This window comes from Oncorhynchus masou, chromosome 13 (assembly GCF_036934945.1).
Source record: "Oncorhynchus masou masou isolate Uvic2021 chromosome 13, UVic_Omas_1.1, whole genome shotgun sequence".
Lineage (NCBI taxonomy): Eukaryota > Metazoa > Chordata > Actinopteri > Salmoniformes > Salmonidae > Oncorhynchus > Oncorhynchus masou.
This window is the reverse complement of record NC_088224.1, coordinates 82,706,549-82,726,234: the sequence shown is the minus strand read 5'-3', so window position 1 is coordinate 82,726,234 and position 19,686 is coordinate 82,706,549. Positions and strand designations below refer to the sequence as shown.

Here is a 19,686-nt window from a genome sequence, read left to right as displayed (position 1 = left end):
TGGGTGCCGCTGTTAGGCCATGGAAAGCCCTTTCATGAAGCTCCCAATGAACAGTTATTGTGCTGACGTTGATTACAGAGGCAGTTTTGAACCTGGTAGTGAGTGTTGCAACCGAGGACAGACAATTTTTACGCGCTACACGGTTCAGCACTCAGCGGTCCCGTTCTGTGAGCTTGTGTGGCCTATCACTTCGCTGTTTCTACTTCACAATAACATCACTTACAGTTGACCGGGGCAGCTCTAGCATGGCACACATTTTAAGAACTGACGTGTTGGAAAGGTGGCATCCCATGACGGTGCCACGTTGAAAGTCACTGAGCTTATTAGTACGGCCATTCTACTGCTAATGTTTGTCTATGGAGATTGCATGGCTTGTCAGTTATGGGTGTGGCTGAAATAGCCAAATCCACTAATTTGAAAGGGTGTCCACGTACGTTAGTGTATCAGGTGTATCAGGATTTGATCCTACAAAAAGACCAGCTAGTCTAGATCCAAAACTGTTTGTGCTGTCTATCCAAGTCCTATATGGAGTAATTGTCACGCCAACCAGCCATGTTGGCCTGCTTGGTGTGAAGACGGCACAAACAGATCCAGGTCCAGGCTAACAAACACCTACAGAATATCATTCAAAACCTAGTTGCCAGATGGCTTCCATTAGTGGTCACTCACACAATATTTTAAACATTTTAAATGCATAACATTTTCCTTCTCAAGAGGAGTTGTCATGACAATCTGCCTAGCTTAAGCTCTTGAGACTATGACATGAAAATCCACATGTGACCATTTGACTTACCTCATCATTGTTGAAACTAAGGATGATAAATGATGGGTGAGTGTTGTAGATAAAAAGGATGTAGCCGATACCTGTGGCAGGATTCGTACCCTCTTCAGCAAGGTACAAGCGTGGCTTTGGAGGACTGCCTGTATACAGGTTTTCCTCTTGACTGACTACAGCTGTTAATGCTGCGGCATTCTTATAAACACATTTGACAGAGTGAGTATGGGATATTCAAAATTCCTAGCAGCAGATTTTAAAAAGAGGAAACAAACAGCATGTGTAGTATATCTTCATTTAAAACTTCTATTTACAATTATAACAAATTATATATATTTTTTATATTTCTGTCCTTTTTTTCCAGGTTTGCCCTTCATTGCTCACAGGATGGATGACAACATGTCGTTACCAAGCCATATCCTTCACATCCAGGGTTTTCAATTGCCACAGACATTCATGTATCCAATTTTTTTCTCCTTGCTGTTTGTCTATCTAGCCCTCCTTGTGTCTAACATTGGAGTCCTGGTCGCCATCATCACAGAGAGAAGCTTGCACCAACCAATGTACATCCTCTTCTGTAACCTGTCTGTAAATGATCTGATTGGCAACACTGTCTTGTTGCCTCGCCTCATGGCTGACATTGTTTCAACTGAGAGGTTTATCACGTACAGTCAATGTGTTGCTCAGGCCTTTTTCAGTCACACGTTTGGATCAGCTTCACATATGATACTGATCATTATGGCCTTTGACAGGTATGTGGCCATATGTTACCCATTAAGGTACACGTCCATAATGACAACCAAAACTGTAGTTACGCTGTCTGTGTCTGCTTGGGGGGCTTCCCTTGTGTTAGTGTCTGTCCTACTGGGTCTCACCATGAGGCTTTCACGCTGCAGTTCAATCATTCAGAATGCTTATTGTGACAATGCTTCATTGTTCAAGCTATCCTGTGAGAACGTTTCAATCAACAACATCTATGGACTCTTTTTCACTGTGCTGCTCTTTACTTCATCAATGGGAAGCATCGCTGTCACTTATTTCAGGATTGCTGTGATTTGCTGGACCAAGAAAAGCAAAGAGCTGAACAACAGAGCGTTGCAGACCTGTGCAAGCCACCTGGTACTGTATCTCATTATGCTGTGGAGTGGGTTTCTAACCATCATACTGCATCGCTTTCCAGACTATCCATATTTGAGAAAACTGGCTTACGTTCTATTTCATGTCGTCCCTGCTAATTTGAATCCAATTATCTACGGCTTGCAAACAAAATCATTGAAGCAGAAAATTATACAAATACTCAGCCGGAAAGTTACACACTCTTAATACAGATATTTGTTTGGCACTTTGTAAATAATATTGACAGGCTTGTTGATTATTCTGGTATCCCTAAAACCCTAAAACAAAATGGATTAGAATTCACCACATACCATTCTTAAAAGTGATGTTTAAGGTACATTTCAAAAATGTTCTACTCCATATTCATAATCCTCAGCACCACCCCAACATCAACATTTGTTAACATGACACCTTTCTATGTTTTGTAGATAAGATAAGTGTTTCCGATGACATCATCTAGTGTGTTTCGTGATTTTAACCAATTATGTGCAGGCAATGAGCAGGCAATGTTTGGGATTAAATTGCAATATTTCCCTTTAAAGGTGTTATGTATTGCCATTTACACATTTTGCTGTTGGAGATTATGAATATGAAATAGAAAAATTGTGAAATCACCGTTTAAAGGTGATGTTCTGTAAGACATTAGGAAGTATGAATGAGGGAACTGTAAAGGTGATGTTCTGTAAGATATTAGGAAGTATGAATGAGGGAACTGTAAAGGTGATGTTCTGTAAGATATTAGGAAGTATGAATGAGGGAACTGTAAAGGTGATGTTCTGTAAGATATTAGGAAGTATGAATGAGGGAATTGTAAAGGTGATGTTCTGTAAGATATTAGGAAGTATGAATGAGGGAACTGTAAAGGTGATGTTCTGTAAGACATTAGGAAGTATGAATGAGGGAACTGTAAAGGTGATGTTCTGTAAGACATTAGGAAGTATGAATGAGGGAACTGTAAAGGTGATAATGAGCGCACATTGTTTAACAGGCTTTCCTGTCTGTGCCTAGTCATTACCTGTCTGTGCCTAGTCATTACCTGTCTGCCAGTCAAAAATGTATCTCTATAGAGACCTCTAGTGTCTGTTAGCTGAAAATTCAGAGAGACGTCTGAGATGCTCAATTCCAAGATTGAAGGTCTGCAATACTGCTGGTTTTCAGGTGAATTGAGAGATTGTCCTTGATGGCCAGAGATTTCACTCACCTATAGCTGATTCAATCTACAGAGTCAACCTGAAACTGATTCACTCTATAGAGTCAACCTGTAACAAATTCACTCTATAGAGTCAACCTGTACCTGATTCTGGTGCCCCAGGTCTGAATGAAAAACAGCCTGGAATTGAGACAGTAAAGAGATATACACTGAGTGTTCCAACATTTATGCACAGACTGATCAGGTGAATCCAGGTGAAACTATGATCCCTTATTAATGTCACCACTTGTTAAAAAACCTCTAGGGTATGTGGGACGCTAGCGTCCCATGTGGCCAACATCCAGTGAGATTGCAGAGCGCCAAATTCAAATACAGAAATACTCATTATAAAAATTCAGAAAACAAAACATATTTTACATAGGTTTAAGATTAACTTCTTGTAAATCCAACCACGGTGTCAGATTTAAAAAATGCTTTACGGATTATTTGAGAACATAGCCCAGCAGACAAATCATTACAAACAGTAACCAGCCAAGTAGAAGAGTTACACAACTCAGAAATAGAGATAAAATGAATCACTTAGCTTTGGTGATCTTCATATGGTGGCACTCAGAATACATTAATTGACTAAATAAATGTTCCTTTTGTTCGATAAAGTCTCTTTATATCCAAAAACCTCCATTTTGTTCACACGTTTTCTTCAGTAATCCACAGGCTCAAACGCAGTCAAAACAGGCAGACAAAAAATCCAAATTGTATCCATAAAGTTCATAGAAACATGTCAAACGATGTTTATATTCAATCCTCAGGTTGTTTTTAGCCTAAATTATCTAGAATATTTCAACCGGACAATAACGTAGTCAATATAAAAGGTAAACAAGAAATGCACTCTCTCGGGATTGCGCATGAAAAAGCTCTGTGACATGGTAGGGTCCACTCATTCAGACTGGTCTTACTCCCTCATTTATAAGAATACAAGCCTGAAACAATTTCTAAAGACTGTTGACATCTAGTGGAAGGCATAGGAATTGAGTCCTAAGTCAATGGATACCGTCATTGAATAGAAAACTACAAAACAAAAACAAAAATACTTCCTGAATTGATTTCTCTCAGGTTTTTGCCTACCAAATCAGTTTTGTTATACTCACAGACACTATTTTAACAGTTTTGTAAACTTTAGAGTGTTTTCTATCCAAATCGACCAGTTATATGCATATCATATCTTCTGGGCCCAAGTAGCAGGTGGTTAAATTTGGGCATGCTTTTCATCCAAAATTCTGAATGCTGCCCCCTACCCTAGAGAGGTTAAATCCAATTCAATCAGTGTAGATGAAGGGGAGGAGACAGGTTAATTAACTTCATGTGGATGTTGATCCCCACTTGGGAACTTTCCCTAACACCCTCAGCTGGAATGTGGCGCATGGAACGCAAAAAATATTCTTAAAAATATTTAACCTCCACACATTAACAAGTCCAATAGCTTAAATGAAAGATAAACACCTTGTTTATCTACCCAGCAAGTCAGATTTCTAAAATGTTTTACGGCGAAAACATAGCACATATTTATGTCAAACCACCACCGAAGACACAGCTAATTTGCATAGCCAAGTTGAACAAAATATGCAATCAACAAACGCAGGATTAAAAGAAAAATAAATCACTAACCTTTTGAAATCTTCATCAGATGACAGTAATATAACATGTTACACAGTACATTTATGTTTTTTTCAATAATATGCTATATATATCCATAAATCTCTGTTTACAATTACGCATTGTTCAAAAATGCTACTCAAATGTCCGGAGAAATGACGATAGCTCCGGCAGATAACGTCAGATAACAAGCAATACACATCATAAACTTTAACTAAATATGCATGTTCTACATATATATAGAAAGATACACTTCTTCTAAATGCAATCGCTGTGTTACATTTATTTTTAACGTTACAGAATTCGTTCACTAGGCTATAATATGAGTCGGCGCTCAGAAATTAGCATGATGGCTCCTCTATCTTGGAGTCCACAGAAACCCAAATTTAACACATAAATATTCCCCTACCTTTGCTGTTCTTCCATCAGAAGACCTGGAAGGAATTATACTCACCAAAAACATTGTTTAGTTGTGAAGTCTGTGTCTTTCGGTTATCAAACACGGCATATTTCGGTTGAAATGCAGCCAAAAGTCAAGTGGATGCGCACCAAAACGTCGAATTTACATATTATATGTCGACTAAACTTGTCAAACTATGTTCATAACCAAGCTTTAGCATGTTATAAAGGTGCACAACAATTCTCAGGACGAACAGAAACACACGTGCCGTTCAATCATTCTTGGAAAAGAGGGGACACTAAAGAAGAGCGCGCATGTATGTGACCTTTTTTTTCGCGTGACCGAAAGGTTTCAGGCCGCCAAAACTCTCGTGAGCGAGCTATTCTCACAATGAGAAGCCCCATTGAAAGCAGACATCGCGCTGAAGACATAGAAACTGTTCCCAGGTCTGTAGGCGCTTGGGAAGGGTGGGGGCGATGACGTCAGAGTTGGGCCAACTTTTATGATGACAAGAGAGAGTTTGGGAGGATGACTGCCCTGAGAGTTCTGCTTTACATACAGACATAATTTCAACGGTTTTAGAAAATTTAGAGTGCTTTCTATTCAATAATATTTTTTATATGCATATATTAGCAATTTTTGAAAGATTTTTTTTCTGTTTAATATGGGCACGCAATTACTCCAAAGGGGGCAGCAGACAGCCCTATCCTTTTAAAGAAGGATTTTTAAGCCTTGAGACAATTTAGACATGGATTGTGTATGTGTGCCATTCAGAGGATGAATGGGAAAGACAAAAGATTTAAGTACCAGGGTATGGTAGTAGGTGCCAGGCACACCAATTTAGTGTTTCAAGAATTGCAACCCTGCTGGGTTTTTCACACTCAACAGTTTCCTGTGTGTATCAAGAACGGTCCACCACCCAACGGACAGCCAGCCAACTTGACACAACTGTGGGAAGCATTGGAGTCAACATGGGCCTGCATCCTCGTGGAACTTTGAGACCTTGTAGCATACATGCCCCGATAGTGGGGTGGGGGATGGGGGGGGTCACTGTAAATAAATACTTTTTTGTATAAACTGATATTAAAGAAGCAAGGTATTCACAGCTCGGGAGCCTGAATGTGAACTCAAATGTGCATAACCGGTCTAAGCATGGGCAACACTCTGTCTAAAACATTATAATGTCATAGAAATATGTGCTACTTTGGACATTTTAACTGGCATCGGGCAGAAATGTGCTCTTTTTTAAACCACAACATTTTATGAAAAAGTAGACATTTAAATGATTTGAATCATAATAAACAATAAGCTTCAAATTGTTATGACATTATTACTATTCTCTATATACATTTCTAGAAATGTATATACCATAGGCAAAATATAATGTATTTTATTACATTAATTTGATTTAGTCAATGCAATAAGATAGGATAGACTAATTGTTACCAGAAAACATTTGTCCTCTTTGCTGAATAAAACATTTCACAATTTCTTATAGATATCATTGTATCAGATATCATCATTGGATAAAGCACTAAATAAACTTCAGTTATTGCTAAATACAGCTGCTAGAAAATGTGATCATATTATTCCAGTGCTAGCCTCCCTACACTGGCTTCCTGTCAAGGCAAGGGCTGATTTCAGGTTTTACTGCTAACCTACAAAGCATTACATGGCCTTGATCCTACCTATCTCTCTGATTTGGTCCTGCCGTACATACCTACACGTACGCTACGGTCACAAGACACAGGCCTCCTAATTGTCCCTAGAATTTCTAAGCAAACAGCTGGAGGCAGGGCTTTCTCCTATAGAGCTCCATTTTTATGGAATGGTCTGCCTACCCATGTGAGAGACGCAGACTCGCTCTCAACCTTTAAGTCTTTACTGAAGACTCCTCTCTTCAGTGGGTCATATGATTGAGTGTAGTCTGGCCCAGGAGTGTGAAGGTGAACGGAAAGGCTCTGGAGCAACGAACCGCCCTTGCTGTCTCCGCCTGGCCGGTTCCCCTCTCTCCACTGGGATTCTCTGCCTCTAACCCTATTACAGGGGCTGAGTCACTGGCTTACTGGTGCTCTTTCATGCTGTCCCTAGGAGGGGTGCATCATTTGAGTGGGTTGAGTCACTGACGTGATCTTCCTGTCTGGGTTGGCGCCCCCCCTTGGGTTGAGGGCTATACTCGGCCTTGTCTAAGGATGGTAAGTTGGTGGTTGAAGATATCTCTCTAGTGGTGTGGGGGCTGTGCTTTGGCAAAGTGGGTGGGGTTATATCCTTCCTGTTTGGCCCTGTCCGGGAGTATCATCGGATGGGGCCACAGTGTCTCCTGACCCCTCCTGTCTCAGCCTCCAGTATTTATGCTGCAGTAGTTTATGTGTCAGGGGGCTAGGGTAAGTTTGTTATATCTGGAGTACTTCTCCTGTCTTATCCGGTGTCCTGTGTGAATTTAAGTATGCTCTCTCTAATTCTCTCTTTCTCTCTTTCTTTCTCTCTCTCGGAGGACCTGAGCCATAGGACCATGCCTCAGGACTACCTGGCATGATGACTCCTTGCTGTCCCCAGTCCACCTGGCTGTGCTGCTGCTCCAGTTTCAACTGTTGTGCCTGCGGCTATGGAATCCTGACCTATTCATCGGACGTGCTACCTGTCCCAGACCTATTATTTGACCATGCTGGTAATTTCTGAACATTTGAACATCTTGGCCATGTTCTGTTATAATCTCCACCCGGCACAGCCAGAAGAGGACTGACCACCCCTCATAGCCTGGTTCCTCTCTAGGTTTCTTCCTAGGTTTTGGCCTTTCTAGGGAGTTTTTCCTAGCCAACGTGCGTCAACAACTGCATTGCTTGCTGTTTGGGGTTTTAGGCTGGGTTTCTGAACAGCACTTTGAGATATTAGCTGATGTACGAAGGGCTATATAAATACATTTGATTTGATTTGATTGTGACGTTGGCTGTGGCTAATTGAAATGACCATTGATCAGCAGGAAAAATCCCAGATTGCCTTCAACTGATCCAAGGCCTTTTCCCTCTGAAACAGTTCCTACAGTCCTTCTGGTGCTCCCTCTCACAGGAGCACAGCCAGGCAATTGATATTCATGTCTGTCTGTTAAACAATAACATCACAAGAGGAAAATACAGTGAGCTCCAAAAGTATTGGGACAGTGACAAATGTTTTGTTGATTTGGATCTGTACTCCAGCACTTTGAATTTGAAATGATACAATGACTGTGATGTTAAAGTGCATACCGACAGCTTTAATTTAAGCGTGTTTTCATCCATATTGGGTGAACCGTTTTGAAATTACAGCACTTTTTGTACATAGCTCCCACATTTTAGGGGGCCAGAAGTGCTGGGTATAATTAACTTATGTTTATTAAAGTAGTCAAACATTTACAGTATTATTTGTTCCAATATTTATAGTATGCAATGACTACATCAAGCTTGTGACTCTACAAATTTGTTGAATGCATTTTCTGTTTATTTTGGGTTGTGTTTCAGATTATTTTTTAATTAAGAATATAATATTTTTCCAAACACTTCGACATAAATGTGGATGCTACTGTACCAGGATTATGGATCATCCCGAATGAATCATGAATAATGATGAGTGAGAAAGTTACAGATGCACAAATATAAATTATGCACAAGTATACAGAAGATGCCCCTATTGGGTAAAACACCAAGTCCATATTATGGCAAGAACAGCTCAAATAAGCAAAGAGAATGACAGTCCATCATTACTTTAAGACATGAAGGTCAGTCAATAAGGAATATTTCAAGCACTTTGAAAGTTTATTCAAGTGCAGGAGCAAAATCCATCAAGCACTATGATGAAACTGGCTCTCATGAGGACCGCCACAGGAATGGAAGACCCAGAGTTTCCCGGCTGGAGAGGATAAATTCATTAGAGTTACCAGCCTCAGAAATTGTAACCCAAATAAATGCTTCACAGAATTCAAGCAACAGACACATCTCAACATCAACTGTTCAGAGGAGACTGTGTGAATCAGGCCTTCATGGTCGAATTGCTGCGAAGAAACCACTACCAATAAGAATAAGACACGTGCCTGGGCCAAGAAACACGAGCAATGGACATTAGACTGGTGGAAATTTGTCATTCGGTCTGGAGTCCAAATTTGTGATTTTTGGTTCCAACTGCTGTTGTCTTTGTGAGATGCGGTGTGGGTGAACGGATGATCTCCGCTGTGTATTTCCTAATGTAAAGCGTGTATTTCACAATGTAAAACATTAGAATTCAAGGCACACTTAACCAGCATGGCTACATCAGCATTATACAGCGATACGCCGTCCCATCTGGCCTGGGCTTAGTGGGACAATCATTTGTTTTTCAACAGGACAATGACCCAACACACCTCCATGCTGTGTGAGGGCTATTTGACCAAGAAGGAGAGTGACGGAGTGCTGCATCAGATGACCTGGCCTCCACAATCCCCCGACCTCAACCAAATTGATATGGTTTGGGAGGAGTCAGACCGCAGAGTGAAGGAAAAGCAGCCAACAAGTGCTCAGTATATGTGGCAACTCCTTCAAAATGAGTTGGAAAAACATTCCGGGTGAAGCTGGTTGAGAGAATGCAAAGAGTTTGCAAACCTGTAATCAAGGCAAAGGGTGGCTATTTGAAGAATCTCAGAAATATTTTTTGTTTAACACTTTTTTGATTACTACATACATGATTCCATATGTGTTTTTTCATAGTTTTGATGTCTTTCAATATTATTTTACAATGTAGAAAATAGTAAAAAAATAAAGACAAAGCTTGAATGAGTAGTTGTTCTAAAGCTTTTACATTTACATTTTACATTTAAGTCATTTAGCAGACGCTCTTATCCAAAACGACTTACAAATTGGTGAATTCACCTTCTGACATCCAGTGGAACAGCCACTTTACAATAGTGCATCTAAATCATTAAGGGGAGGGGGGGGGTGAGAAGGATTACTTATCCTATCCTAGGTATTCCTTGAAGAGGTGGGGTTTCAGGTGTCTCCGGAAGGTGGTGATTGACTCCGCTGTCCTGACTTCGTGAGGGAGTTTGTTCCACCATTGGGGGGCCAGAGCAGCGAACAGTTTTGACTGGGCTGAGCGGGAACTGTACTTCCTCAGTGGTAGGGAGGCGAGCAGGCCAGAGGTGGATGAACGCAGTGCCCTTGCTTGGGTGTAGGGCCTGATCAGAGCCTGGAGGTACTGCGGTGCCGTTCCCCTCACAGCTCCGTAGGCAAGCACCATGGTCTTGTAGCGGATGCGAGCTTCAACTGGAAGCCAGTGGAGAGAGCGGAGGAGCGGGGTGACGTGAGAGAACTTGGGAAGGTTGAACACCAGACGGGCTGCGGCGTTCTGGATGAGTTGTAGGGGTTTAATGGCACAGGCAGGGAGCCCAGCCAACAGCGAGTTGCAGTAATCCAGACGGGAGATGACAAGTGCCTGGATTAGGACCTGCGCCGCTTCCTGTGTGAGGCAGGGTCGTACTCTGCGGATGTTGTAGAGCATGAACCTACAGGAACGGGCCACCGCCATGATGTTGGTTGAGAACGACAGGGTGTTGTCCAGGATCACGCCAAGGTTCTTAGCGCTCTGGGAGGAGGACACAATGGAGTTGTCAACCGTGATGGCGAGATCATGGAACGGGCAGTCCTTCCCCGGGAGGAAGAGCAGCTCCGTCTTGCCGAGGTTCAGCTTGAGGTGGTGATCCGTCATCCACACTGATATGTCTGCCAGACATGCAGAGATGCGTTTCGCCACCTGGTCATCAGAAGGGGAAAGGAGAAGATTAATTGTGTGTCGTCTGCATAGCAATGATAGGAGAGACCATGTAAGGTTATGACAGAGCCAAGTGACTTGGTGTATAGCGAGAATAGGAGAGGGCCTAGAACAGAGCCCTGGGGGACACCAGTGGTGAGGGCGCGTGGCGAGGAGACAGATTCTCGCCACGCCACCTGGTAGGAGCGACCTGTCAGGTAGGACGCAATCCAAGCGTGGGCCGCGCCGGAGATGCCCAACTCGGAGAGGGTGGAGAGGAGGATCTGATGGTTCACAGTATCGAAGGCAGCCGATAGGTCTAGAAGGATGAGAGCAGAGGAGAGAGAGTTAGCTTTAGCAGTGCGGAGCGCCTCCGTGATACAGAGAAGAGCAGTCTCAGTTGAATGACTAGTCTTGAAACCTGACTGATTTGGATCAAGAAGGTCATTCTGAGAGAGATAGCGGGAGAGCTGGCCAAGGACGGCACGTTCAAGAGTTTTAGAGAGAAAAGAAAGAAGGGATACTGGTCTGTAGTTGTTGACATCGGAGGGATCGAGTGTAGGTTTTTTCAGAAGGGGTGCAACTCTCGCTCTCTTGAAGACGGAAGGGACGTAGCCAGCGGTCAGGGATGAGTTGATGAGCGAGGTGAGGTAAGGGAGAAGGTCTCCGGAAATGGTCTGGAGAAGAGAGGAGGGGATAGGGTCAAGCGGGCAGGTCGTTGGGTGGCCGGCCGTCACAAGAAGCGAGATTTCATCTGGAGAGAGAGGGAGAAAGAGGTCAGAGCACAGGGTAGGGCAGTGTGAGCAGAACCAGCGGTGTCGTTTGACTTAGCAAACGAGGATCGGATGTTTCGACCTTCTTTTCAAAATGGTTGACGAAGTCATCTGCAGAGAGGGAGGGGGGGGGAGGGGGAGGAGGATTCAGGAGGGAGGTGAAGGTGGCAAAGAGCTTCCTAGGGTTAGAGGCAGATGCTTGGAATTTAGAATGGTAGAAAGTGGCTTTAGCAGCAGAGACAGAGGAGGAAAATGTAGAGAGGAGGGAGTGAAAGGATGCCAGGTCTGCAGGGAGGCGAGTTCTCCTCCATTTCCGCTCGGCTGCCCGGAGCTCTGTTCTGTGAGCTCGCAATGAGTCGTCGAGCCACGGAGCGGGAGGGGAGGACCGAGCCGGCCTGGAGGATAGGGGACATAGAGAGTCAAAGGATGCAGAAAGGGAAGAGAGGAGGGTTGAGGAGGCAGAATCAGGAGATAGGTTGGAGAAGGTATGAGCAGAGGGAAGAGATGATAGGATGGAAGAGGAGAGAGTAGCGGGGGAGAGAGAGCGAAGGTTGGGACGGCGCGATACCATCCGAGTAGGGGCAGTGTGGGAAGTGTTGGATGAGAGCGAGAGGGAAAAGGATACAAGGTAGTGGTCGGAGACTTGGAGGGGAGTTGCAATGAGGTTAGTGGAAGAACAGCATCTAGTAAAGATGAGGTGCGTATTGCCTGCCTTGTGAGTAGGGGGAAGGTGAGAGGGTGAGTTCAAAAGAGGAGAGGAGTGGAAAGAAGGAGGCAGAGAGGAATGAGTCAAAGGTAGACGTGGGGAGGTTAAAGTCGCCCAGGACTGTGAGAGGTGAGCCGTCCTCAGGAAAGGAGCTTATCAAGGCATCAAGCTCATTGATGAACTCTCCGAGGGAACCTGGAGGGCGATAAATGATAAGGATGTTAAGCTTGAAAGGGCTGGTAACTGTGACAGCATGGAATTCAAAGGAGGCGATAGACAGATGGGTAAGGGGGGAAAGAGAGAATGACCACTTGGGAGAGATGAGGATCCCGGTGCCACCACCCCGCTGACCAGAAGCTCTCGGGTGTGCGAGAACACGTGGGCGGACAAAGAGAGAGCAGTAGGAGTAGCAGTGTTATCTGTGGTGATCCATGTTTCCGTCAGTGCCAAGAAGTCGAGGACTGGAGGGAGGCATAGGCTGAGATGAACTCTGCCTTGTTGGCCGCAGATCGGCAGTTCCAGAGGCTACCGGAGACCTGGAACTCCACGTGGGTCGTGCGCGCTGGGACCACCAGATTAGGGTGGCCGCGGCCACGCGGTGTGGAGCGTTTGTATGGTCTGTGCAGAGAGGAGAGAACAGGGATAGATAGACACATAGTTGACAGGCTACAGAAGAGGCTACGCTAATGCAAAGGAGATTGGAATGACAAGTGGACTACACGTCTCGAATGTTCAGAAAGTTAAGCTTACGTAGCAAGAATCTTATTGACTAAAATGATTGAAATGATACAGTACTGCTGGAGTAGGCTAGCTGGTAGTGGCTGCGATGTTGACACTACACTAATCAAGTCGTTCCGTCGAGTGTAATAGTTTCTACAGTGCTGCTATTCGGGGAGCTGGCTAGCTAGCAGGTTGATTGCGTTACGTTACCTTAAAAGAACGACAATAGCTGGCTAGCTAACCTAGAAAATCGCTCTAGGCTGCACAATTGTCTTAGATACAAAGACGGCTATGTAGCTAGCTAGCTATGATCAAACAAATCAAACCGTTGTACTGTACTAGTTTCTACAGTGCTGCTATTCGGGGGCTAGCTGGCTAGCTACGTTAAAAGAACGACAATAGCTGGCCAGCTAACCTAGAAAATCGCTCTAGACTACACAATTGTCTTAGATACAAAGACGGCTATGTAGCTGGCTAGCTACGATCAAACAAATTTGACTGGTAGTGTACATTTTCCCCGACACCCAAAAGTACTCATTACGTTTTGATTGCTTAGCAGGACAGGAAAATGGTCCAATTCACACACTTATCAAGAGAACTTCCCTGGTCATCCCTACTGCCTCAGATCTGTCAGACTCACTAAACACACATGCTTCATTTGTAAAGTATGTTTGTGTTTTTAGACTTTGCCCCTTGATATCCATAAATAAAAAACACAAGGAAATGGTGCCGTCTGGTTTGCTTAATATAGGGAATTTGAAATGATTTATACTTTTACTTTTGACACTTAAGAATATTTTTGCAATTACATTTCATTTTGATATTTAAGAATATTTAAAACCAAGTACTTTAAGACTTTTTCTCAATTAGTATTTTACTGGATGACTTTATTTTTACTTGAGTCATTTTCTATTAAAGTATGTTTACTTTTACTCAGGTATGACAAGAGGGTACTTAGATAGATTGTGTTCTTCTACTTAGTATATTTAATCACTGCATGAATACTATATCGTTTAATATTAAATCACAGTGTATTGGACCACAGTGTATTGAAGGGTCTCTGTGTTCTGATTAAACCAATTATGAGCTTGTGTTGTAGGTCCCAATTAGGAGCTTGTGCCAGACAACACGATAAAAAGGTCCCAAAGTGACTCCTGTGTTTTCTGTCTAATTAAAAAGCTTACTGAAAAGGATTACAGAGGAAGAGTGGGTGAGGAGTTGTTATATAAATTCCCACATTATGCAGCTCTTCCTCAATCCCAGAGATGTGGGTCTGGTGAGATGACCAACACAATGCCAAGTAAGTGAGAACTCCAGTGCTTTCTATGACATGAACATTGTTTGAGTTTTCTAATTTTCCAATTGGAAAAATCTAATGATACAAGAGCTGTTAAAGGAACAAGAAGAACGGCAGCCATAATTAACATCTTATATTTCTCTTTCAGGTGAACAAAATTACGTTCCCAATATTTAAATAGGAATTTCTTATCATCTGATTAATGTAAAAAATATTGTCAACGTTGGCTGGGGAATTGGAGGATGCTAACACTTTTCTGGTTTCTTTAGAACGTCCTGTTAAATGTTTTTAAAATGCAATAACAAAATGTATAGCTCCAATTTTTACCTTATTTGAGTCAATGTATTAACCCTAACATAATCCATTCAACCTTTGCAGATGTTCTTTCTCCCATGTCCATTTGTTTTGTCTCTGTTTGTTAGATGTATATTTATTTATTTTATTCTCAGTTGTGTGAATCAATGTTTTTTTCTAAGTGGGATGCTTTGGATGGCCCAAATCTGGCCTCACCCCATTGAAATGTAAAATGGTACTGTAAGGGTTAGGGTTGGGGTTAGGTAAGGGTTTGTGTAATGGTCAGGGTTAGGTGTCAGGTTTTAGGGTAGGGTTGTCCCAAGGATCCCGCTTAGCATCTAGCGAGGCTCTATGATTACCTGTGGCAACTTTGGACAACCATGCCCTTGTCTGGATCAACCTTACTTTAAACCTAATGTGCTCAATGCTCATCACACTGTTGTTCGATGTTTGGTTTGGTTTCTAATAGTGAATATTGATTTAAATGAACATCAACAATGCAGCCTAGTGGTTCAAATACCTGTACCAGCAAAACAGTTCATCAACAACTGCTCCATGTGTGCCAATTATGTTGATTAAGGCAGCCCCCCCCCCCCCCCCCCCCACACACACACACACACCTCTTTGAACCAGCGTGGTTGGATTAAATGCGGAAGACACACTTTGGTTGAACGCACTAAGTTGTGCAAGTTGTGCAACTGTGAAACTGACTAGATATCCCCCTTCAGTGTCAGCTGATTCCATACAAATCTTTGCTTTCGAGTTTGCAGTGTTGTCTATTGGTGAAACGTCTTTACCTGAACAGTGAACAACTATCAAACTAACTCTTACTTCATCCTTAACCTTAAAAGGCTTTTGTTTCGTTCTATTATGATGTAACTTCTGTATCACTTGGATTTCAAAAAGGTCCTACTATATGTGTGTGTCTGTTTGTGTGAGTGCGTGCGTGCGTGCGTGCGCGTGTATGGTGTGTGTGTGCGTATGGTGTGTGTGTGCGTATGGTGTGTGTGTATGTGTATGTGTGAAAATACTGCGTGCAGATGATATACCTATTCATAATAAAGTCATAACAACTATACTGCTTAACAATGTATTCCTTGTAGTTACACTGTGCCCGCCTATATGCTTTCTATGTAAATATAAACCAGTATGTGTTTTAGACAGTACTTCGTGGGTGCATGTTTTTACATGAAAATCTCATTCTTCTCATAATGTTTTTCAGATGTTTCTCTACCACTGGAGTTCAACGTGAGCCTGTTTTCAGATTTCCTGATACATGGAGGGGAGCTGGGTCTCAAGGAGATCTACACAGACTTGGCCATCTTTCTTCTTGTGGTATACATTATGGTCCTCATCGGCAACGCCATGATCATCACTCTGGTGTTGCTCGATTCCAAACTTCACACACCAATGTATATTTTCCTCTGTAATCTGTCTCTCACAGATATAGTGATCACCACCAGCGTTTTACCTAAAATGATATCAGTGTGTTTGTGGAATGATGTGTCCATTTCATTTGCAGGTTGCTTCTTGCAGATGTATACCTATTTGACATTCCAAACTACAGAGGGATTTCTCCTATGTGCTATGGCCTACGACCGCTATGTTGCTATCTGCAATCCTTTACGCTACAACAGCATCATGACAATCAAAGTATGTGGGATCCTGGCCTCAACAGCATGGGCTTTGGGGATGATTCTTCCAGCATTGAATGTCATTCTTGCATCACAACTACCTTTCTGTAGTAATCAGATAATGTATTGGTTTTGTGATTATCCTCCGATTGTTACATTGTCTTGTTTAGACACAACACTGTTGATAGATCTGGCCCTCGCATGTGCTTTATTTGTGATGTATGTTCCATTCACTGTCATAATTTGGTCATATTGTAAAATCATCAAATCTGTTTGCAAAATTGCCACATCTGAAGGGCGTAAAAAAGCTTTCTCTACCTGCTCCTCTCATCTCATTATTGTCCTTACCTTCTACATTGCTCATTCATGTGTCTACATCAGTGCTAAATCATCTCATATTCATCCCAATGTTCTCATCTTGATATCTATTGTCAACTGTGTTTTAACTCCTCTTGTGAACCCACTTGTTTACAGTTTCAGGAACAAACACATAAAGGATTCTGTCCTGAATCTCTTGTTCTTTAATAAAGTTATTCCATAACGCACCATGTTTGGATTTTATCATTTAAAGGTCCAATACAGCCCTTCTTTTTATTATCTCAAAATCAAATCATTTCCAATTAAGTACATTACTGTGATTGTTTTCAATTTAAAAAAACATACTTTTGCTTGGACTGTCTGGGAGTGGTCTGAGTTATGAGGGAAAAACTGAAAACTAGCTGTTATTGGCAGAACGGTTTGGAACTCTTTCTTATTGGTCTTTTAACTAAATTACTGCCTGGTGAGGACACCAGGCAGGCCAAAACTCCACCTCACCAGAACAGACTGAAATTTCAGTCAGACTTAAAAAAAATGTATTTTACTGAAAGGGCATTATCAATTTCACAGTATTATTCCAACCTCATAGTGTGGAAATATGTATACAACACAGGTAAATAATGTTGTTGTCTGCACTGGGCCTTTAACAATAAATTAACACGTTTTTACATTTATATATGTACTTATTTTTTTCACCTTTGTTTAACTAGGCAATTCAGTTAAGAACAAATTCTTATTTACAATGACGACCTACCGGGGAACAGTGTGTTACCTGCCTTGTTCAGGGGTAGAACAACATATTTTTACCATGTCAGCTTAGGGATTCGATCCAGCAACGTTTCGGTTACTAGCCCAACACTCGAACCACTATGCTACCTGCTGCCCTTAATAATACTCAAATATGATTATGTTACTTTGAAATGGTAAAAGGTTACACAGCGAGGAAAAAACAATGTCTATACACTCCGGGTTGATATTGACTGGAGCTTCCAGATTTGAATAGTATCACACACATTTAAGTTCCATTAAGGTGTACAACTCCCTGCTGGAAACACAAGACTGTTTGCTGCATATCAGCATTTGCAGTGAACAGCTAGCTCGCCGATGGAGTTTGTGAAGAGTTTGTTGAGCATCTATCCATGCATATAAACATTTTAGAGGATCAAAATGATGTGTTGGACATAATTAATCAGAAACTATTTGCCCCAGTCATAAGCCTACATAATGACGCAACATGGGAAGGGGAGCACAGAAGAGAGTAGTAGCTTTTAATATCCATTTTAGCTCTGCTCTCGTTTGCCATGAATTCCATGCATGTATTACCAATCAATGCATGCTTGTGACTTAATAGGCCTACTGTTGTGTGAAACGCTGATTGGCTGGAATAATCCCAGGAAACCAACTATGTTCTGAACTAGGAGAGAGTCTACAGTGAGAGGAGGTGTATGAAGCCCCTGGGAACTGCAGGAGATTGATATTTTATTCTGTGAATGCAGTCTTGTTAATGTAATTCTTTTTGTAAACTGTATTAAGCATCATTCTTTTGTGCACACTACACAGACGGTAAGTTACTGTATGGTGGGCAGGCATGTCCAATCATTGGTGTTATTGGGCTAATTCAATACCAGATTCATCAAATCATCATTTGCATCAATGGCAATTCAAACTTGTTGATATTAAATGTAGTGTTTACAATAGAGATTAATGATTCATGTTTGTTTGACTTTGTTGTGTGTCTTTTCACAGAAACAGTCCAAATAATATTCAAATCTGGAGTGTTGACAGCATAGATGCAGTGAACACATCTTTCACAATGTAGAAAGTAAGTGTCTCATAACAAATAAGATTGACTCATACCAAATGTCTCATACCATATAAGATAACTATTTATGCTGATATTGTGCACCTTTGTAAAATGATCTTCCTTGACCGCCAGGTGACTCTTGCCTTCAAGCCAATGTGACTGACTTCCTCTTTGTTGGGGGTGAGAGAGGGCTGAACGTCTTCTACCCAGAGCTGGCCATCTTCCTATTGGTGGTCTACCTGATGATCCTGATGGGAAAGCTCATCATACTTACCCTGGTGGCGACAGACCCCAAGCTGCAGTCAGCCATGTACATTTTCATAATTAACCCTGCCCTCACAGACACTGTGATATCAACCAGTGCTTTCGCTAAGATGATAGCAGTGTGTTTGTGGAATGGCATAGCCATCTCTCAGTGTGTTTCATCCAGTTGAATGTGTCTTTTGAAACCATGTAGAGGGAGCTGCTGTTTGTCATAGCCTATAAGCACTCCGTCGCCAGCTGCAAGAGAATGGGGTCTATCGGCTACAGCTGCATTATCACTAAGAGAATGGGGTCAATCGGCTACAGCAGCATAATCACTAATCACTAAGAGAATGGGGTCTATCGGCTACAGCTGCATTATCACTAAGAGAATGGGGTCAATCGGCTACAGCAGCATAATCACTAATCACTAAGAGAATGGGGTCTATCGGCTACAGCAGCATTATCACTAAGGGAATGGGGTCTATCGGCTACTGCAGCATTATCACTAAGAGAATGGGTCAATCGGTTACAGCAGCATTATCACTAAGAGAATGGGGTCTATCGGCTACACCTGCATTATAACTAAGAGAATGGGGTATATTGGCTGCAGCAGCATTATCACTAAGAGAAGGGGGTCTATCGGCTACAACTGCAGTATCACTAAGAGAATGGGGTATATCGGCTACAGCAGCATTATCACTAAGAGAATGTGGTCTATCGGCTACAGCTGCATTATCACTAAGAGAATGGGGTCTATTGACTACAGCTGCATTATCACTAAGGAATGTGGTCTATCGACTACAGCTGCTTTATCACTAAGAGAATGTGGTCTATCGGCTACAGCAGCATTATCACTAAGAGATATTCAAAATGCAGTAATTTGTCAGGAGACTAGCAGAGTGTCTGAGCAGAAATAATGAAATATGTCTCTGTGGAGAGAGGTGAGATCATTAGGGAATACAAGTTGGCACAACAAAGCAACACACATGACATACAGTTCAGGATCAGAACATACAGTTCAGGATCAGAACATACAGGATACAGAACAT

General features: G+C 42.2%; 2 protein-coding genes across 2 annotated transcripts; both read left to right on the top strand.

Moving 5' to 3' along the window:
- Positions 1 to 1,162: 1,162 nt before the first annotated feature.
- Positions 1,163 to 2,098, top strand: LOC135551556 (olfactory receptor 52E4-like). Its single transcript, XM_064982763.1, has one exon. It carries the CDS (start codon positions 1,163 to 1,165, stop codon positions 2,096 to 2,098), a length of 936 nt encoding a protein of 311 aa, XP_064838835.1.
- A 12,239-nt stretch (positions 2,099 to 14,337) lies between these two features.
- LOC135553446 (olfactory receptor 6N2-like) lies at positions 14,338 to 16,810 on the top strand. The gene is made up of 2 exons (XM_064985562.1): positions 14,338 to 14,344; positions 15,858 to 16,810. The coding sequence occupies exons 1-2, from the start codon at positions 14,338 to 14,340 to the stop codon at positions 16,808 to 16,810; spliced, it is 960 nt and encodes a 319-aa protein (XP_064841634.1).
- The last annotated feature ends 2,876 nt before the right edge of the window (positions 16,811 to 19,686 follow it).